General features: G+C 34.6%; 1 protein-coding gene across 1 annotated transcript in view; it reads left to right on the plus strand.

Moving 5' to 3' along the window:
• Window positions 1-40: 40 nt before the first annotated feature.
• Window positions 41-22,362, plus strand: part of LOC131992080 (huntingtin-interacting protein 1-related protein-like) — a 30,526-nt gene continuing 8,204 nt past the window's right edge. The window contains exons 1-24 of the mRNA XM_059357471.1: window positions 41-168; window positions 2,246-2,309; window positions 3,210-3,352; window positions 3,445-3,501; window positions 4,799-4,879; window positions 4,970-5,046; window positions 5,134-5,195; window positions 7,059-7,199; window positions 9,189-9,246; window positions 9,331-9,406; window positions 10,603-10,728; window positions 10,819-10,941; window positions 11,997-12,180; window positions 13,199-13,287; window positions 13,802-13,918; window positions 14,020-14,121; window positions 15,422-15,616; window positions 16,464-16,574; window positions 16,664-16,858; window positions 16,949-17,096; window positions 18,370-18,456; window positions 18,543-18,650; window positions 20,699-20,835; window positions 22,184-22,294. Of these exons, the coding sequence (XP_059213454.1) occupies window positions 85-168; window positions 2,246-2,309; window positions 3,210-3,352; window positions 3,445-3,501; window positions 4,799-4,879; window positions 4,970-5,046; window positions 5,134-5,195; window positions 7,059-7,199; window positions 9,189-9,246; window positions 9,331-9,406; window positions 10,603-10,728; window positions 10,819-10,941; window positions 11,997-12,180; window positions 13,199-13,287; window positions 13,802-13,918; window positions 14,020-14,121; window positions 15,422-15,616; window positions 16,464-16,574; window positions 16,664-16,858; window positions 16,949-17,096; window positions 18,370-18,456; window positions 18,543-18,650; window positions 20,699-20,835; window positions 22,184-22,294 (2,676 nt within the window). The 5' untranslated portion in view covers window positions 41-84. The remainder of the gene's footprint in view (window positions 169-2,245; window positions 2,310-3,209; window positions 3,353-3,444; window positions 3,502-4,798; window positions 4,880-4,969; window positions 5,047-5,133; window positions 5,196-7,058; window positions 7,200-9,188; window positions 9,247-9,330; window positions 9,407-10,602; window positions 10,729-10,818; window positions 10,942-11,996; window positions 12,181-13,198; window positions 13,288-13,801; window positions 13,919-14,019; window positions 14,122-15,421; window positions 15,617-16,463; window positions 16,575-16,663; window positions 16,859-16,948; window positions 17,097-18,369; window positions 18,457-18,542; window positions 18,651-20,698; window positions 20,836-22,183; window positions 22,295-22,362) is intronic.

A 22,362-nucleotide genomic window follows, 5' to 3' on the forward strand; every position in this document is an offset into this window, starting at 1 on the left:
TGCGCAGACGGAACCTGGAGCTGGACCCCCGTGTGGATTCAGACCGCTGACTCTTAGTGTGCGTGGAGTTACAAAAGTGACAACATGAGCAAAGAAAAAAAGAATAAAAGCGACAATAAGACGGAAAAAGCTTTGGCTGCGGAGAAAGAGCAGTTTTCTAAACTACAGGTAAGCGAATACGTTTTTAAGTGATGTTTTATGCTGAGATGGAGTTTTTTGTTTTGTTTATTCTAATAACGTATATGTTTTTAATAGTTGATTACTTCGACTAAGTGATGCTTTGAAAGGGAACATTAAAGACTATTATTTATATTTTAAAAGGTTGCACAAGCAGATTAATTAAATGTGAAGCTGACAAAATAACTTAAAGTTTACTGGATGTATTGTATTTTTTTTTCATATTTAACTTTAAATGCTGCTTTAAAGAAGAGTTTGTCCTCTTGGATTCGGTAAATCCGACTTTGCGTTTTTGTTTTTATCTACATTTCTTATCTATTTCCGCCTGATGTTGACTTCAAGACAGTGGTGAAAGAAATATTAAGATCCTTTAATGTAGTAAAAGTTCTATTACCACGCTGTGAAATTACTCCACTACAAGTAAATGTCCTACATTCAGAACTTTGATTAAGTTTGACAAGTAGTAAGAAGTTGCATTTTCCTGCTGAGGATGTTTAAGTTTGAGCTAATTTTAACTCCTTTATATCTTATTGTGTAGTTTATTCTACAACAATTCGTCATATTCTTTAAGATTATGTTTGTAGCGTGGCTGTCCTGTGAGAACTACCTCTATAAAAAAAAAAAAAAACAGGGAAAAACGCTGCTTTCAGCTTTGTGACAATGACTTTTAAAGTTGATCCTAGAGTTTATTTTGCTCAGGAAGAAGGAGAATTTTCTCAACACATTAAGTAACACTTCCTCCTTCATCAACACATTTGATTTTATGAGGTTTTCACTGGACATAAAGTAACTAAAGCTGTCAGATACATCTGAGATGTGATGAAGAAGTATATAAAGTTGCATAAAAATGGAAATATTCAACTACAGTACATATTTCTACTCAAGTAGATGTACTGAACGCATAAGAACCCATGGTGACACCCGTGTAACAAACACTTTAAATCTTCTAGAATCTTCTGCCTTGTGCTTGACCTTAACTCATTAAATCCCTTTATTATATATAATTAGCATTATCATCACCCTGGTGTGGTGGTCATGTGACTGTGACAAGAAGTGACTTCTCCAAAATATGTGTGTGACTGCAAACAGAAATGTGAAAAAGTAGCTAATTTCAAACAGCTTATTTTCTGTTATTTGACAACACTGTAACAGATTGCTGTAAGAAAACAGCCAAATTGTGACAGTAACATACTGTTTTCCATTAAAAAAGTTATTACTGTAGAAAACAATGCATTCTGGGCAATATTTGAAGGTAGCTTGTAGTTTCCCATAAAATATATGATGTTGAGGTTACAGTGAAGACAGTGATTAATTCATAGTAATTGGCTTTCAGACAGTAGTATGCTCTATTTACAACAAATGACTGCACTGTATACTGCAACAATATTGCAACTAGCTTCAGCCTAGACTGTGTTTTAGTCTACTGTAAAAATCAATGAAATGCAGGATTTTACTGTAATTCAGTATCTGGTTTTATGCTGGCAACCCTGCTGCCAGCATTCTACTGTTAATTTACAAGACAATTGTTTAAAAAAAACATTTAACAATTCTAATCCGTTAATAGGGTGTCCTGTATTGCATTTAACTTGTTCTGACCATATTTCCAGAACAAATTAAAGTCACAATTTTGATAAATGTTATGGAGATGCAAATAAAAAGGCAAATGGGTTATTTGTTTTTAAAAATCTGAAAAAGAATTTATTGTTAAACAGCACTATTAATGTCACAATTTTGATATATGTTGTGGAGATGCACAGAAAAAGGCAAATTTGTGTCTCTGTAAGTAGAAAACGTGTCTAGTTTTTTTTTTTTTATTATATTTTAAAATAAGAAATATCATAAAGTAAATACCATAAACGCCCAATGTAACGTTTATGTCACATCACAGATCTTTGACACTCGGGTCGATTTAACATAAATAAATAAATAAATAAATAAACGAGTTCTATGTGGTCCACTAGGTCTGTGGAGGATTACTGGGTCTGGGTTCTTATGGGTTAGTTAAATTGAACCACTGACTTGAAGGAAAGTTGAGCTCTTTTTTTGAGTTTCGTCTCTTTTCTTTCAGCTCCAGAGCATCAGCAAAACACTCATCTCCGGTGAAGTTCCACTCAAAGAGAAATATGTGCGCAGTATCCTTTTGTTTTGCCTCAACTAAGTTTTCCAATGTGTTATTTTTAATCACCTATACGCTCAATTAACATTTGTGAACATTAGCTACTCTTTCTCAAAGCCAGAAACCAGATTTTGTGGAACCACAGCATGCATTTTTTGTTTGTTTTTTTTTGTTTTTTTTGTCCACTGTAGTCTTCTCAGTTCTGAAACAGAAAATGTACTTATAAAGGCCTGCAGAGGTACATCTTTCCCAATTCATTGTCTATTGAGCAGTTCCAGACGTAATGTCATCACAAATGTGTGAGCCAGAGCTCTAATTTAAAAAAAAAAAAGTTTATTTATATGTTTGTCTTGGATTATATAGGAACAACGTGTATGGATTTTGAAAATGGGCATAGTTATGCTTTAAAACAAGACAAGTCCACAGCCATGCTGGGCTCTTTGGAGATTTTTTTGGGAAAATACCAACTGGAACATTTAAAAGTGATATTGATTGAATATTTATGTCGGCCTTAAAAAATGACACAAATAATGCTTAATTTCACCTTAAAAGTTGGTATTTTGCATATATATAAATATACATAAAAAAGACACTGAGCCTCCACTATATCCTTGCTCTGACCCTAGACTATAGATCCAGAAACTTAATTTCCTCATCTTTGATTTCCTACTTACAAAAAACTAAGGGGAAATGGTCCAACAACTGAGCAAGATGGGCAATTTGGCGGCCATATTGATATGCAAATGAGAAGGTCAAAAAATCAAAATTTTGCTTGGGAACCAGTTTTTTTGGATTCAAAGGTTCCTGACTTGTACCCATAAATGCTCCTCACTTTCACTTTTTGGACAATTCCGTCTAGACTATCACTTCACGTTGTGCATCAGTGTTTTTGAGCGTTTCCTTGACAGCTGGTCAGACATCATCATGGGGACCCATAAGGAGGGCGGAGCCTCCACCTTCTGGTCCTACACCCTCAACCTGCCTCTGTCCAGCAACTCCATGATCAGCTGGAAGTTCTGCTACCTGCTGCACAAAATACTCCGAGACGGACACAGAAATGTGGGTTTAAACCTTCATCTTTTCTTGTTTCCATCTGTTTCTTTATGCCGTCTTTCTTTTATAACCTCCTTCCTCTTTGTTTCTACCTGCAGTCTGTCAGAGATTCTCACAGATATTGCCGCAACGTCAAAGACATGGGAACTCTCTGGGTGAGTAGCTTTATAATAAGGTCCTTAATAACCATTAATTAACAAGTAATAAGGCATTGTTCTCGCGTTTAGTTTTTATGCACCAAATCTCTGGAACAAACTCCCAGAGAACTTGAGGTCTGCTGCAACTCTCAGCTCTTTTAAATCAAGTCTGAATACTTTTCTCTTTCCATTTTAACCTGTAATTTTTATTCATTTGCTTTTAAATGTCTTTCTAATGTGTTTTATGTATTTTAATCTTGCCCCTGTAAAGCACTTTGAATGGCCTTGTGTCTGAATTGTGCTATATAAATAAACTTGCCTTGCCTTGCCTAGATCCGGTAGTTGCAAAAAGCATAGTTAACTTATAGTTAACTTATAATAGATGAGCAATAAAGTATATTTTAATATCAATAAGCAAACAAAATAAGTCAAAATTATAAGTCAAAGTTATATATTTATAAATAAGATTAATAAAGGCATGGCAAAGACATAATGGGTGGGTCATGGGTGTTTGTAATGCCATTATTAACACTTATATAAGCTTATAAACACACAATAATGTTAATAAGCATCTTGTAAGGACTTACAAGGGCCTTATTACTTGTTAATTAATGGTTATCACAAGGACCTTAATAAAAAAACGAATTTTTAAATGTTGAATGTCTCTCTTTGTCGCTCTCTTAATAAAAGGATTTTTCCTCATAGGCCTTAAATATATTAAATAAAATATATTGATAAAAATAACATTATAAAAAATATTACAAAAAAAAAAGAGTGGATTGTAAAAAAAAAAAAAAAAAAGGACCCCAAAATTTAACAGAAATATTTTTATTAACAAGAAAAATGCAACATGTAAAAATTGACAGAACAGAATATTTTCTCTTAGGTTATTAAGTTTACTGATATACTGTATTTTTGATGTTTGTTTGTGTCTAGTTTTAGTTTTTATGTTATTTAATGTGTTAAAGTTCTTATTTATTATTGTTGTTTTATTTATTTATTTAGGTTGGTTTTTGTGATTTTGTTGTTGTTGTTCTTTTTCTTTTTTTTTTCTTTTTTACTGTGTTTGTCCATTGGTGACTTATGTTGTGTTTTTTTAATTAATAATAAAACATTTTTTAATTTAACATTATAAATTACATAAATATAAAATGTGAAACACCAGACTTGTTAAACAGAAATTTGAGGAGGAAGGATAATTCCAATCTTCAACTTGGAGAACTTTGCTCTCATTTAATCATCTTTGTCTGTCTGTTCTGTGCAAAAACCAACAAACAAACAAATCAATGATAACTTTATTTTTTTTTTATTCCAGGGAAAATTGCATGATCGATACGGCCACATTGTCGCCTTGTCTGCCAAGTATCTCTGCTCAAAAATGGAATTTCATGCAAAGGTAACATAAATATTAGTTTTATTGTTTTCTATAATGATATGTGACAGACTCTGAATAATAAAAATATTTAATTACCATAAACATTCACAGCACAAAGTGATCCCAGGCAATATGGAGGCCAGTGATGAGACTCTGGACAGGGAGGCAGGAAACGACATGACCAAAGTGTGAGTTTACTTTAATCCACACGTGATTTCAGAGTGTCTCATTAAAGATTAAATGTGATTAATGCATGTTGCTTTAATGTGCTGCAGGTTAGACATGACACAGGAACTGATGGACTGCTGGGACGCTGGGCTGAAGATGGAGGAGACAGGTGAGTCTCTCTGAGTTCTCATGTTCCCTTCTTGGTCTTGAATGTTTGGATTCAGTGGCGGTTCTTCTTCCCTGCTGTGGCCCCTGTGTCAAATTAATAATAAAATTATCAATTTATAACAATGAACAATGGAACAATTCTAACCTTTTTTTTGGTTCAAACAATATCTCATTGTACACAAAAGGAACCCAGAATGTTACATTGTATAATAGTTTAACTCTATGGAGTCTTATTGGGATATTTTGTCCATTTTTGGATCCTTGAATCCTTTGAATCTTTACATGTCTTTGTAAGTCATTTTGTCTTTTTTGGTCATTTGTGTCTTTTTGTGTCTTTTTTTGTGTCTGTTTTAGTTATTTTGTGTCTTTTTTTTGGTCATTTTGTGTCTTTTTTAAATCATTTTTATGTCTTCTGTGGGGTTTTTTTGGTTATTCTGTCTTCTCATTTTGTGTCTTTTTGTGTCTTTTTTGGTCATTTGTGTCTTTTTTTGTTATTTTGTGTCTTTTTTTGTCTTTTTTGTGTCTATTTTTGGTAATTTTGTGTCTGTTGTGTCTTTTTTAGTTATGTTGTGTCTTTTTTTAATAATTTTTATGTCTTCTGTGGTTTTTTTTGGTTATTCTGCCTTCTCATTTTGTGTCTTTTTTGGTCATTTTGTGTCTTTTGTGGTCATTTGTGTCTTTTTGTGTCTTTTTTGGTCATTTGTGTCTTTTTGTGTCGTTTTTGTGTCGTTTTTGTGTCTTTTTTTGGTAATCTTGTGTCTGTTGTTGTGTCTTCTTTAATTATGTTGTGTCTTTTTTTTGTCATTTTGTGTCTTTTTTGTCATTGGTGTCATTTATGTGTCTTTTTTGTGTCTGTTTTAGTTATTTTGTGTCTTTTTTTTGGTCATTTTGTGTCTTTTTTTTAATCATTTTTATGTCTTCTGTGGTTTTTTTTGGTTATTCTGTCTTCTCATTTTTTGTCTTTTTTGGTCATTTGTGTCTTTTTGTGTCTTTTTTTGGTCATTTGTGTCTTTTTGTGTCTTTTTTGGTCATTTGTGTCTTTTTGTGTCTTTTTTGTGCGTCTTTTTTTGGTAATTTTGTGTCTGTTGTTGTGTCTTTTTTAGTTATGTTGTGTCTTTTTTGTCATTGGTGTCATTTATGTGTCTTTTTTGTGTCTGTTTTAGTTATTTTGTGTCTTTTTTTTGGTCATTTTGTGTCTTTTTAAAAAATCATTTTTATGTCTTCTGTGGGTTTTTTTGGTTATTCTGTCTTCTCATTTTGTGTCTTTTTGTGTCTGTTGTTGTGTCATTTTTAGTTATGTTGTGTCTTTTTTTTGTCATTTTGTGTCTTTTTTGTCATTGGTGTCATTTATGTGTCTTTTTTGTGTCTGTTTTAGTATTTTGTGTCTTTTTTTGGTCATTTTGTGTCTTTTTAAAAAAATCATTTTTATGTCTTCTGTGTTGTTGTTTTTTTTGTTATTCTGACTTCTCATTTTGTGTCTTCTTTTGGTCGTTTTGTGTCTTTTTTGTGTCTTTTTTTGGTAATTTTGTGTCTGTTGTTGTGTCTTTTTTAGTTATGTTGTGTCTTTTTTTGTCGTTTTGTCTTTTTTGTCATTGGTGTCATTTATGTGTCTTTTTTTGGTCATTTTGTGTCTGTTGTTGTGTCTTTTTTAGTTATGTTGTGTCTTTTTTTGTCATTTTGTGTCTTTTTTGTCATTGGTGTCATTTATGTGTCTTTTTTGTGTCTGTTTTAGTTATTTTGTGTCTTTTTTTTTTGGTCATTTTATGTCTTTTTTTAAATTATTTTTATGTCTTCTGTGGGTTTTTTTTTGTTATTCTGTCTTCTCATTTTGTGTCTTTTTTGGTCATTTTTTTCATGTCTAAAGTTCTGCGTCAGCTCGATGCCAACGGAGCCAAATCCACGACTCCGGCGGGCCAGTGCAGACTGACTCCTCTGATCCCGCTCATCCTGGACTGCAGCTTCCTCTACCACTTCTCCGTCCTGCTGATGTTCAAACTGCACAGCCGTGAGTGATGCAGAAACATCTTTTCTACTGTCTGAGTATAGGAGCACTTCTTGGATTCAAATTGAGTTTGTGTGAGGAAACATGAGAACACATTCTCACTACCAACTCGTTAGATATGGACACACAAAGGACCCACAAGGCAGCTGTTCTCAACCTTGGGGTCGGGACCCCAAATGTGTTTTAGTCTTTTTGGTCACTTAATGTCTTTTTTTGGTCATTTTGTGGTTTTTTTTAGTCATTTTGTGTCTTTTTTGGTCATTTTGTGTCTTTTTTTTGGATCATTTTGTGGTCGATTTGTGTCTTTTTTGGTCAATTTGTTTCCTTTTTTTGGTCATTTTGTGTCTTTTTTTAGTCATTTTGGGTCTTTTCTGGTAATTTTGTTTCTTTTTGGGGTCATTTTGTGTCTTTTCTGGTAATTTTGTTTCTTTTTGGGGTCATTTTGTGTCTTTTTTGGTCATTTTGTGTCTTTTTTGGTCATTTTGTTTCTTTTTTGGGTGATCTGAACTGTGCGTGTGAGATTCTGTTCAGTGAGCGGGGGTTGCAGACAACATGCATATTAAATTGGGGGTCGCGACTCAAAAAGGTTGAGAACTACTGCCACAAGGGACGGCATTTCAGTTTCCACTCTTTATATGAATTGTGGCTTTTCAAAATAAACCTCCAAGGCTTGATTAAGGTTAGAAAAAAAGAACAGGGTTGGAGTTTAAAAAAAACAATTACTTCCACACTGGTCTACTGGACAAAGTTGACACCAAATAACAACATTGACTCTTGGCTTCACATCTCCCCTTCTACCCTCCTTAAATGGACATTTGCACAATTTGCATTACGCTTATTGCTCAGAATTTCAAATAATGACACAGATTTATTTATATTGGAGCTAACGAAAAGCCTTAATGTGTCTCAAACGGATGCTAAAGGGTGTCTTGTGTGTCCGTATTAGACACAGAGGGCTGTAGCAAAGTGTTGGTTCCTGACCAGTTGGGTGTTGGAAAAAAAAATCCCAAGAAAACTCAGAGACTCTTTCTATCTAAACCAGCTGTTCTCAACCTTGGGGTCGGGACCCCAATTGGGGTTGCGAGATGATTTCTGGGGGTCGCCAAATCATTTTGGAAGTCAGCTCTGTCTCCACTGTGTTAAAGTGTTCATGTGTTAATGTGTTTTAGTCTTTTTGGTCACTTAATGTCTTTTTTTTTGTGGTAATTTTGTGTTTTTTTTGTCATTTTGTGTCTTTTTTGGTCATTTTGTGTCTTTTTTTTAAATCATTTTGTGGTCATTTTGTGTCTTTTTTGGGGTCATTTTGTTTCTTTTTTGGGTAATTTTGTGTCTTTTTTGGTCATTTTGTTTCCTTTTTTTGGTCATTTTGTGTCTTTTTTTAGTCATTTTGTGTCTTTTTTGGGTCATTTTGTTTCTTTTTTAGGTCATTTTGTGTCTTTTTGGTCATTTTGTGTCTTTTTTGGGGACATTTTGTGTCTTTTTTGGGTCATTTTGTGTCTTTTTTGGTCATTTTGTTTCTTTTTTTGGGTAATTTTGTGTCTTTTTTGGTCATTTTGTGTCTTTTTTGGGTCATTTTGTGGTCAATTTGTGCCTTTTTTGGTCAATTTGTGTCTTTTTTTGTCATTTTGTTTCCTTTTTTTGGTCTTTTTTTTTTTTTTTTGTATGATCTGAACTGTGCGTGTGAGATTGTGTTCAGTGAGTGGGGGTCACGTACAACATGCATGTTAAATTGGGGGTCGCGACTCAAAAAGGTTGAGAACTACTGGTCTAAACAATTAAAATGGCTCTATTGTCATGGCCTCGTGGTCATGCAAGACCTAAAAACAAACTCTGAGGCATTGAACCTTCCACAGAGAGTCAGAAACACAAACAAAAATGTGTGAAAGCTTGATGCAGATCTGTATCACAGTTTGATTTTAGGTCTAATATATATATATTTAAACCATTCTGTTTGAACCTTAAATCATAATAATCTTGTCGTCTGAATTATAGGTATCGCTCCAGATGTTCTTCTTGGACATCGAGAGCGCTTCCGTGATCTTTTTAACAGGTACGTTATCTTTATTATTGGGCAGAAACACCCTTTTTTTAATCTGTTATGAGTTCTGTTAATGACTGTGTGTTTCCTCTGCAGCCTCACACAGTTCTTCGACAGAGCGAGAGAAACAGAGTTCTTTAAAAGTATCATCCAGATCCCAGATCTCCCAGATGTGAGTAACTTTATCACAACTGATTTGTGTCATTTTCAGTGTAGGAGAAAATATTCATATCCTGAAAGTAAAAGCTAGAGTAAACATACTTAGTTAATCCAGTGGCGGTTCTAGACCAGTTTTACTGTGGGGGCCAAGGAGGGGCCAGTGTTTAATCAGAGGGGCACATTAGCACATGAAAAAATGGCAAAGATGATATTTAAGCATTCAAAATCTTTGAATGTCTTGAAAAAGACACAAAATGACCAAAAAAGACAGAAAATGAGAAGACAGAATAACCCAAAAAAACACACACAGAAGACATGAAAATGACAAAAAGACACAAAATGACCAAAAAAAAAGACACAAAATAACTAAAACAGACACATAAATGACACCAATGACAAAAAAGACACAAAATGACAAAAACACACACACAGAAGACATGAAAATGACCAAAAAAGACACAAAATGACCAAAAAAAAGACACAAAATAACTAAAACAGACACAAAAAAGACACATAAATGACACCAATGACAAAAAAGACTCAAAAAGACAAAAAAAACACACACAGAAGACATGAAAATGACAAAAAAGACACAAAATGACCAAAAAAAAAGACACAACATAACTAAAAAAGACACAACAGACACAACAGACACAAAATTACCAAAAAAAGACACAAAAAGACACAACAGACACAAAATTACCAAAAAAAGACACAAAAAGACACAAATGACCAAAAAAGACACAAAATGAGAAGACAGAATAACAAAAAAAAACACACACACACAGAAGAGATAAAAATGACAAAAAAAAAACACAAAATGACAAAAAAAGACACAAAATTACAAAAAAAAGACACAACAACAGAAACAAAATGACCAAAAAAGACACAAAATGACTTACAAAGACATGTAAAGACATGAAAAGGATTCAAAAATGGACAAAAAAGCCCAATAAGACTCCATAGAGTTAAACTATTATACAATTTAACATTCTGGGTTCCTTTTGTGTACAATGAGATATTGTTTGAACAAAAAAAAGGTTAGAATTGTTCCATTGTTCATTGTTATAAATTGATCATTTTATTATTAATTTGACACAGGGGCCACAGCAGGGGCCAAAGGCTTCTTCACAGGGGCAGTGGCCCCTGGAGGCCCCTGGTTAGAACCACCACTGAGTTAATCCTACATGCATTTTGTTCATCAAACAGGCTCCTCCAAACTTCCTCCGAGCGGCGGCGCTGGGTGAGTACAGGAGGCCGGTGGTGGTGATGCCCAACGAGGAGCGCCCCGAGGAGGAGGAGGTGGAGCAGGAGGTCAAGGAGGCGCCACAGCAGGTACAGGTTCATCACATCAACACATTAATTATGTATTCCAGCTGTTTCTCAATCATCAGGGCTAATATTTATGTTTTTCCTTCATGACAGTACTATTTGCTGAGCCAAATGGGAGCAAATGAAGTTCCAGTTGAGCCGAGAGAAACAGGGAATGAGAGTCTGAAGAGAGAGCTGGAGGTGCTCAAACCAGAGCTGCAGCTCATCAAGACTGAGGTGAGCTCACAATGGACACATGTACACATTGTGGTGTTAATATTTTTTTTGAACAAGGTCTTTTTATTTAAGATTTTCACATTATACAAATTACAAACATAATACAAACAGTAACTAATCCCTAGTTGCCACCCCCCCCCCTCCCATCCACCAGACCTGCACCGCTAAATCAAAGACAGTGATTTAATGTACTTGTTGATAGGGTGAGTCACGTAAACAAAAATAATGGAGACAGAAAGAACATATGTGAGACTACAAATAAGAGGTTAACATGTATTACAGGGTGACATTTTCTGCTTCCATTTGGTCCACAAAATCCAAGAAAGGCTGCCAGGATGCATAGAATTTCAAAACAGACCCTTGGAGAGAGTATCTTATTGTTTCTAGCTTCAGATGTTGCATCGTATCTCTAATCCAATGGGAGTATGAAGGAGGAAGAGTCTTTCCATCTGAACACAATCAGTCGTCTGGCCAGTAGTGTGCAAAAGGCCACCACATTAGACTTAGAATTATTTAAATTCACAGCCTGTGGGGCGACACCAAATAGAGCAGTAAGAGGGGATGGATCTATCGGCTCCATTAATATTTTAGAGAGAGTATTGAAAATTGACGGCCAGAAGTGGTGTAATTTTGGACATGTCCAAAACGTGTGTAGTAGAGTTGCAGGAGCTTGCTTGCATCTATCGCAGGTAGGGTTTAACTCCGGTCTAATTTTGGACAGCCTAACCTTTGACCAGTGAAGCCGGTGCACTATCTTGAATTGTACGACTGTATGCCTTTGACAAATAGATGATGTGTGAATTCTCCTGATAACTTTCTGCCATATTGCATCTGGGATCTGTTCATTCCCCCCTCTGTGTCGGATGGAGCCTTTGTTGCCACACTGTGCTGTGCCCTTTGCTTTTAAATGTATGCTGTCCTGAGAAAAACCTGACTGTGTGAGAACAATTATCCCTTTGAGGACAATAAAGAACCTAACAATAAATACTTCTCTCCACCTCATATTACCTTAGCTGTGTAAGATGTTGGGTGTTAAATATTGAATGTGTCCTCAGGCTAAGCGGTGCATCACTGAGCTGAAGTCTCAGGTGAACCGTCTGGAGGCCGAGGTGGAGGAGCAGCGCACACACAAACAGATGGCCATGGTGGAGAAGGAGCACCTGAGGATGGAGGTGGAGGCTCTACGCTCCGCCAACGTCGCCAACGTCGGAGCTCAGATCGGATTCAAGGAGGCAGACAGTGAGTGAGCACGCCCAGTGGGGGTTCTCCACAGGGGCCTCCAGGGGCCACTGCCCCTGTGAAGAAGCCTTTGGCCCCTGCTGTGGCCCCTGTGTCAAATTAATAATAAAATGATCAATTTATAACAATGAACAATGGAACAATTCTAACCTTTTTTTTTGTTCAAACAATATCTCATTGTACACAAAAGGAACCCAGAATGTTACATTGTATAATAGTTTAACTCCATGGAGTCTTATTGGGATATTTTGTCCATTTTTTAATCCTTTTCATGTCTTTACGTGTCTTTGTAAGTCATTTTGTGTCTTTTTTGTCATTGGTGTCATTTATGTCTTTTTTGTGTCTGTTTTAGTTATTTTGTGTCTTTTTTGGTCATTTGTGTCTTTTTGTGTCTTTTTTTGTGTCTTTTTTGTGTCTGTTTTAGTTATTATGTGTCTGTTTTGGTCATTTGTGTCTTTTTTGGTCATTTGTGTCTTTTTGTGCCTTTTTTGTGCCTTTTTTGGTCATTTGTGTGTTTTTGTGTCTTTTTTGTGTCTTTTTTTGGTAATTTTGTGTCTGTTGTTGTGTCTTTTTTAGTTATGTTGGGTCTTTTTTTGTCATTTTGCATCTTTTTTGTCATTGGTGTCATTGATGTGTCTTTTTTGTGTCTGTTTTAGTTATTTTGTGTCTTTTGTTTTGGTCATTTTGTGTCTTTTTTGGTCATTTTGTGTCTTTTTTTTAATCATTTCTATGTCTTCTGTGGGTTTTTTTTGGTTATTCTGTCTTCTCATTTTGTGTCTTTTTTGGTCATTTTGTGTCTTTTTCAAGACATTCAAAGATTTTGAATGGTTATTTATCATCTTTGCCATTTTTTCATGTGCTAATGTGCCCCTCTGATTAAACACTGGCCCCTCCTTGGCCCCCACAGTAAAATTGGTCTAGAACCGCCACTGAGCACACCCGTGAGTCCAGGTGGAATAACTGCCAGAGAGTGAAGCTGGATAATAACTGTGTGTCTTGTTTCTCTCTCCGTCTCCAGACAGAGCTCAGGCTGCAGAGCTGAGATTCTCTCAACTCAAAGAGAGACACGCAGAGCTGATCACCAGCCACGCCGACCTCATGAAGAAGGTGAGCTCACCCGTTAGACACAGAGTTTTGTCTTTTTAATGGGAAAAAGGCTATAAATCTGTGTTATGTGATGGGTATCTATGAAATACAGAAGCTGTCAAAATCAAAAGTAAATAAATTAATCCATTAAACCATAAGAACCCAGACCCAAATATCCTTAAAGGAACATTATGGGGGATATACCACAGATTTAGAACACATTTATGATGTTTTAAAAAAAATACTACCCCTAAATATCAAAGATCTGTGATGTGACATAAACGTTACATTGGGCGTTTATGTTATTTGTGTTCATAATATTTCTTATTTTAAATTAAATAAACTAGACAAATTTTCTGCTTACAGAAACACTTTTTCTTTGCATCTCCACAACATAATTATATCAAAATTGTGACATTAATAGTGCTGTTTAACAACAAATTGTTTTTCGATCAAATCAGCATATTTCTGTCAGTTTTACTATTAAAGTGAGTCCTTCTAGTGACTCTGAAATGTTGTGTTTGTGTTTGTGCAGAATGCAGAAACAGTGAAGTTGCTGTCAGGAACAAAACACGGTCAGGATGATTTGGTGAGGAACAAACAGCAGCTGGAATACGAGCTGGAAAATCTACGAAAGGAGAACATGAACATGGTGAGAACTTCTGACTGCAGACATTCCAGCTAATAACCCGACTGATGCTGTCTGTCCCACTACAGCAGCAGGATTGATCGGTGTGTTTGTGTCCCGATCAGATGAATCAGCAGCAGCAGGAGGCTCAGCGTCTCAACCAGGAGCTGCTGGAGCAACGAGCAGAGCTGGCTCTCCTCCGCAGCTCTCTGGATAACAAGGAGAAGGTGAGAGTCAATGCAAAATATACACACAAATATGCACTTATATTTGAAGCATTAAAAATTGCATTCAATGATTAAAAGGATGCACACAAAATCTACGTTGCACTCTGCAATATATCATAAAGATCACTCAAAACAGAATAAATAGGGATGATAAAAAATATAATTGCACTATTATTTCTTTATCAGGCACGGTAGAGCATTTAAAACCAATATATCACTCATAATGTGAATAGAGACTTATTTTAAGTAATTATCGCAGGATTAAACAGTCAAAGCCATAAACAAACATAACAAAAAGTTTCAAAAGCACTGTACTCTGAACAGAGAAGCTACAGTATATTTATAGTAAATTATTTATCATAAGGGAGAGTTAAGAACAAATTTAACATTTATAATCATAAACTAAATTAGTCAAACATCCTCTTTAACCCTTTATCGGGCAAATAACTATATTTGGTAACTTCAGGTAATATTTCGAGAAAAAAGTTGCAAATTTACTAGATTAAAGTGGCAAATCTACGAGAAAAAAAGTTGCAGATTTAAGAGATTTAAAGTGGCAAATCTGCGCGAAAAAAGTTGCAGATTTATGAGAAAAAAGTGGGAAAAAAGCAACTTTTTTCTCGCAGATTCACCACTTTAAATCTCATAAATCTGCACATTTTTTTCTTGTAGATTTGCAACTTTAATCTCGTACATTTTTTTCTCTAAATATTATTTTCGTATGTTTTTACACATTCTGGCAGTATGTAATATCCTCCAATAATTTACTAGATTAAAGTGGCAAATCTACAAGAAAAAAATGTGCAGATTCATGAGATTTAAAGTGGTGAATCTGCGAGAAAAAAGTTGCTTTTTTTCCCACTTTTTCCCCGTAAATCTGCGACTTTTTTTGCGCAGATTTTCCACTTTAAATCTCTTAAATTTGCAACTTTTTTCTCGAAATATTACCTGAAGTTACCAAATATAGTTCTTTGCCCAATAAAGGGTTAAAGAGGATGTTTGACTAATTTAGTTTATGATTACAAATGTTAAATTTGTTCTTAACTCTTCTTAAATCTCATAAACTTTTTTCTCAAAATGTTATTTTTCCTATGTTTTTACACATTCTGACTGTATTTAATATCCTCCAATATTCTCTAGGGTTGAAATTTGGAATTTGCAAGTATTTCAATGAGTGTCCTATTAAGGGTTAATTTGCCTTTTGTTTGGTCCACAGAAAAGTGTTATACAGCTTTATTCAATAAGTCCTTTTCATTCAGGAGCCATCATTTATTAATGAATATATTTCTGTTTTGTGCAGGAGGGATCTCAGGTGAGCAGCAGCCTGGCGGCTCTGCAGGCGGAGCGAGACGTTCTGCTGCGATCAGCCCGAGAGAAAGACTCGGAGCTGTCCTCTCTGAGGCTGCAGGCCCAGCAGCAGCAGGGCTCTCTGGACCTGGAGAGGGACCGGCTGCAGAGAGAGCTGGAAGCTCTCAGAGCTCAGCTGCAGCAGCAGGTACTCACTCACACAGCAACTTTATGCAACATAGAAAGGGAAATATGCACATGCCACTTCTCATAGAGAGCTTATGGATATGTGATGGGTATCTATGAAAGACAGAATCAAAAGTAAATCAATAAATCCATTAATGAATTGATCAAATGTGACATAAACTGACGGTAACACTTTACAATAACCCAGTAGTTCTCAACTTTTTTGAGTCGTGACCCCCAATTTAACATGCATGTTGTCCGCGACCCCCACTCACTGAACACAATCTCACACACACAGTCCAGATCACCCAAAAAAAGAAACAAAATGACCGGAAAAGGAAACAAATTGACCAGAAAAAGACACAAAATTACCCCAAAAATAAACAAAATGACCAAAAGAGACACAAAATGACTAAAAAAGACACAAAATGACCAAAAAAGGAAACAAAATGACCAAAAAAAGACACAAAATTACCAAAAAAAAAGACACAAAATTACCAAAAAAAAAAGACACAAAATGGCCAAAAGACACAAAATGACTTTTATAAAAAACACAAAATGACCAGAAAAGACACAAATCGTCATTAGTAATAAATTAAATATGAAACTAAGTACTGATTCTAGTAATGACAATAAACAGATCAATGATTCAGGGAACATCCAAAAAATAAAAAATTTAAGAAAAAAATAGAAAGAGAGAAAACAGCTGTTAGTGCTCCAACACTTTAAAAATGTTTAATTAAATACATTTAATTAACTATAACTTAAACTATAACTTAACTATAAATTAAATGTAATCATGTACATTTTTAATGTAATTTTTTAATTAAAATACATTTTAAATCAGGCTTAACTTTGCCTTGCTGCAGCTTGCCATCAATGCAGAGCAGAAGCTGGAGATCGACCGGCTGAGACGAGAGCTGGACTCGACTCGAGCCGAGTTAAATCGTGCAAACGGCGCCCTGCAGAGCAAAGAAATGGTGGAATATTTACACTAACTTTTCTCACATCATTTAAAGGTCCTGTTAACAAAATAAAAACACTAACTGATGCATGTTTTGGTCCTCAGAGCGGCACCCAGATGAGCAGCTCGCTGGCGGGGCTGCAGGCGGAGAGGGAGGTGCTGCTCCGCTCCATGAGGGAGCAGGAGGCGGAGCTGAACTCCCTCCGGCAGCAGGTGCAGCTCCACCACAGCTCCCTGGAGCAGGAGAGGCAGAGGAGCAGCATGGAGCTGGGCAGCCTGCACAATCAGCTGCAGCAACAGGTGCAGCACACACTCTACCAGCTGCAGAGTGGACCTGTTAGCAGTGGTGACTTACACATGTGTGTGTGTGTGTGTGTGTGTGTTTATCAGGCCTGTCGTGAAGGAGAGCTGTCCCAGAAGCTGCAGGAGGAGCAGTTCTGTCTGCTGCAGTGTGCCGTGGTGGAGGCTGAGGGCATCATACTGGACGCTGTGGCCAAACTGGATGACCCCATACATGTCAGCTGCATCAGCTCACCTGGTAAAACATCTCACCACACCTAAAGCAACTACAACTTTCATTTTGTGTTGATTTTAACGCCCCTTGTGGACAAAAGCGCATTTGCTGTGAGTCAGTAGTGTATATACATTAAAAAAAATAACTAATTGGATGAACTCAATTCAATTGTGGGCAGAATTTCCATCCAACAAATATATGTAGCCCAAACTCAAAACAAGTGCATCGATGCAATATAATGTATTTAATCTCACTTCTTTTTACATTTGGTCGAACTCAAATTAAAAACATGTATGTATTGTATTTAAATTGAGTTACCTCAACTCATTTATGTCGAGGAGAGCTAAAATTAAAAAAAATTGTGTTCGTTCAACCTAAAAACATAGAATTGGAAAACTGAAAGTCATTCTTTTTGGGTTGAAGGGAAGAACAGGGGAGTCAATTAATACATTTAGGTTACACGTCTTAAACTACTTTTGATTTGATTTTAATTGATATATTTTCATTAGATAAACAATACATTAATGTGTCACATCTAAGAGGGGCTTGAATCATTTTTTTGAGTGTTCTATACTATAGTGTAGTTCTACACAGATGTTAAAGCTTCTCATATGAAGACATATTTTATTTATATTATTACAACTGTGTTTTATTATATTGTCATTCCATTAATGGATGCTTTACAGGGGGAGTTAGAGCTTCTGACAAATACATTGTTAAACACTAAATATACTGGTAACGCTTTATATTAAGGTCCTTGTAATAACCATTAATTAACAAGTAATAAGGCATTGTTCTCGCTTTAGATCCCTTTAGCTGCAAAAAGCATAGTTAACTGTTAACAAGTGCATAGTTAACTTATAATAGATGAGCAATAAAGTATATTTTAATATCAATAAGCAAACAAAAGATTAATAAAGGCATGGCAAAGACATAATGGGTGGGTTATGGGTGTTTGTAATGCTATTATGAAGAATTATAAGATACTCATGAGGCTTTTATTAATGTTCTTATTATACATCTCTTATAGCCTGCTGTTAGCTGTATTGTAATGCCATTATTAACACTTATATAGGCTTATAAACACACAGTAATGTCAATAAGCATCTTGTAAGGACTTACAAGGGCCTTATTACTTGTTAATTAATGGTTATTACAAGGACCTTAATATAAAGCGTTACCTATCATATCATAAACCAATTATTAATTGTTTATATATTGCTTATAAATACTAAATAGAGTGTTAGAATTTAGATTTTTTCATGCAGTTTTTCTCCCCTTCTTTTTCTTTTTTCAGATTATTTGATTAATCGAGCTGAAATCACTCTATCTTCTATCGACAAAATGCAGCAGAGTCACGTTGTGTATCTGGGAAACAGGAACGGTGAGTGAGCTGTTTGTGTTTTTATTCATTAAGTTAGTCTGTGTTTAGATTTGAAGTGTGATCTGATGCTATGATTCTGTTTTCAGATGCCAGCGGTTTGTTGAGAGCCGTCACACAGTTCTCTCACCTCGCTGCTGACACCATCGTGAACGGATCAGCCACGTCTCACTCTGCTCCCACCGACCAGGCCGACCGTGAGACACACACACACACACACACACACACACACACACACACACACACACACACACACACACACACACACTCACTCTAACTCAGGGGGGGCAACCTTTACTAACTAAAGAGCCACTGTTGAAATGAAGATTAAACAGCCTAATAAGTCTAAATGAGCCAACCTGGTCTCACAGGAATCCGTGACATAGCCACGGATTTGCTTAACTCAAAATCCGTGGAATAGCCACGGAATCACTCAAATTTCCGTGAAACTGACATGGATTTCATATCCCGTGGCTATTCCAACATACAATGTGATTATGTACATTCACTGAGTGAATATTTAGAAAATAAAACATATATTTCTCGTAGAAATGTGATCAAAATCCATTTTTATGTAGAAACTAAGTCAAAATATTGATTTTTTTTCACTAAAAATGAGAGAACTGTCTGCCATGTTTTTTGTTCTGACCGCTGGGACCTTGAAAGTCACGTGACTTGGAACAAACCAATAGGAACAAATATCCATGGAATAGCCACGGGATATGACTGTCATTAACTTGCATTGTAGCGAAATCCGTGTCAGTTTCACGGAAATTTGAGTGATTCCGTGGCTATTCCACGGATTTTGAGTTAAGCGAATCCGTGGCTATTTCACGGATTCCTGTGAGACCAGGTTCAAATGAGCCTACCAACATTATTAATAGTCATATTGAGCATTTATTAATATGATTTTAAAAATCTTGGGGAACTCAAAACTAAACTCAAAGTTGGCAAAACTTTAATTTTAAAGCACCGGGCCGCAGACTTTCGTAAGCTATGAAGCACATTTTAGTTGACTTAAATGTTATTAAAACTTTTTAATTTGCTGTAAAAAGGCTATACAATTTTACAATTGAAGATTACAAATAGTTTTTGGTCTACACCATTGATAAATGAAAATTTTAATGTAAAAAAATATATATCATTTTTGGTAACACTTTACAATAACCATCTAAGTGATGTTTATAGATGGTTTATAAACCAATTATTAACCAATTACAAAATTCTATAGATATTTAATCTTTAAATGTTTTCAAACAATTTCTTAAAGGTATAAGAATCATTTTGTAATCATTAACATACTTAATATGGTGTTAAAAATGTTCAAATGAGTGCAAAACTATTAATAAACTAATAATTATAATGTAATTGTTTGTTTATGGTAAAGTAACTATCAACTTACATTAATATACCATCTATTTGGCATTTATTGAGCATTTATTAATACGATTTTAAAAACTAGTCTATCTCGGGGAACTCCAAACTAAACTCAAAGTTGGCAAAACTTTAAGGTTAAGGCGCCGGGCCGCAGACTTTCGTAAGCTATGAAGCACATTTTAGTTGACTTAAATGTTATTAAAACTTTTTTAATATGCTGTAAAAAGGCTATACAAAGCCTGTCATCACATATGTGAGTACCCTCACCTCTCTGGACCCCAACTGAGTTGATCTGATGCATCCAATTTTCATTTATTTTATTAAGGTATTTAAAAAAATATTTTTTATTTTTTATTTTTTTAATGAGCATACTTGGCATCCTGTGTTTATTTATGTATTGGTATTATTAGCATAATTGTTAATGTTTCTGTTTCTCTGCTTTTTTTGCCTCCCTATATATTATTACATATTATTATAATACTATGTTTTTTGTTTTGTTTTGTATTTATATTTTCTTTTGTGGTTCTTTGTTCTAATGTACCCTTTAAAAAAACAAAAATGTGGAAAACAGCTGTGGAATAAGTTATGTCTTGTACTGATGCTTATGAATGCTAGTTTCCAATAAAAAATATATAAAGAAAAAAAAAAGGCTATACAATTTTACAATTGAAGAATACAAATAGTTTTTGGTCTACACCATTGATAAATGAAAATTTTAATGTAAAAAAATATATGTAATTTTTTTGTCTCGGCCACTGGGAGCCCCTGCAGGCGGCCTAAAGAGCCACATGAGGCTCTGGAGCCACGGGTTGACCACCCCTGCTCTAACTGTTAGAGATCTACACTCATTCCTGTCTGTGTGCTGCAGGTTTGACTGACAGCTGTCGGGACTGTGCCAACCACTGCCTCCAGTATCTGAAGGACCTGAAGCTTCAGGCCAGTTTACCGCGAGCCGATCCCTCCGCCGTGCGCTACACCGTCCAACGCCTCCTCGCCCTGGGACAGGTGAGACACCTTCACCTGCATCAGATAACAACAGCACACAGCTGGTTATGTTTTATCAACAATGCATATTACAATATTACAATATACACAATTTATTAGCACATCCACAGGTGACATTGCAAGGGGAACGCTCTTCAGACTTGAGATTAGCAAAAATTTATTTTTTTTAAATTTGCAAGGACTTTCTATTTACTATATTTCTATTTAGAAATTACTTTGATGATGCAGCTGATAAATGTGGATCTCATATTATTATTTTATTTTTATTTTTTTTATATTTATTTATTTTTTATTTTATAAAAATGTATTTATTTATTTTTATTTTTATTTATTTTATATACTTTAAAAACATCACAATTTATTTCTTGTTTATATTTTTTTTGCATATTATTGCATTTTCAGAAAAGAAAAACAATGCATTACTATATCAATAAACATAAAAAATATATAACAAAATAAAGCAGAATAAAAATACACAAAAAGTGTTTAAATATATCAAATAAAACATAATAATATTTAAAAAATATATTTATAAAAACATTAAAAATAAAATCTGTAATATCAATAATAAACAAATAAGAAATGTAGTTAAAATACATGAATGAAAAATGCACAAATGGATGTAAAAAATAATAAAATATTAACAATAATAATAATAATATACAATAAATAATAAACGATTTGCACAGAGGCATGTGTATGTGTGTGTGTGTGTGTGTGTGTGTGTGGATGAGGGGCAGATGCTACAACATATATATAAATATATATAACATGCCTCACTTATATTTATAACACAATGAAAATAAATAGGCAAACAAAGCAAGAAGAGGGAAGGGAGAGGGAAGAGGAAAGAAAGAGAGAAAACAAATAAACAAGAATATATAAAATAAACAATTAAATAAATAAAAAATACAAAAAAAAATAATATTAAAAATAATAATAATAATTATATATATACACATACATCTGTACATAAAAAAATATAAATAAACAACATATACTATAATATATAATATAATAACACAGCGGGAGGATGGGAGACCACCACACAATATAACATGTGTATGTGTTTTTATTGACTGGAAAAAATAAAGTTTAATAAATAAATAAATACATGAATGAAAAATACATAAATGAATGTAAAAATGAATAAAATATTATTATTATTTTTTTTTTTATTATTAATAATAATAATAATAATAATAAAAAAAAAATAATAATAATAATAATATAGTAATAAAAAATAAAATAATAATAATAAAAAAAATAATAATAATATATAATAAATAATAATAAATATCACTTAATCATCACGGGGTAAAATAAAGTGTTGTGTTCCATGTGTTAGGATCTGCGTCCTAAAGGCCAGGACGTGCTGAAGGAGGAGCTGGGACACATGGTGGACAAAGAGATGCTCGCTACATCGAATGCTATAGAAGAGGCCGTGCTGCGGATGGACGTAAGGACGCATCAGGACAGAGAAACATGACAAAATCTGGACTTTACACACTTTACATGATGCTGAAT

Source organism: Centropristis striata, chromosome 19 (genome assembly GCF_030273125.1).
Source record: "Centropristis striata isolate RG_2023a ecotype Rhode Island chromosome 19, C.striata_1.0, whole genome shotgun sequence".
Taxonomy (NCBI): domain Eukaryota; kingdom Metazoa; phylum Chordata; class Actinopteri; order Perciformes; family Serranidae; genus Centropristis; species Centropristis striata.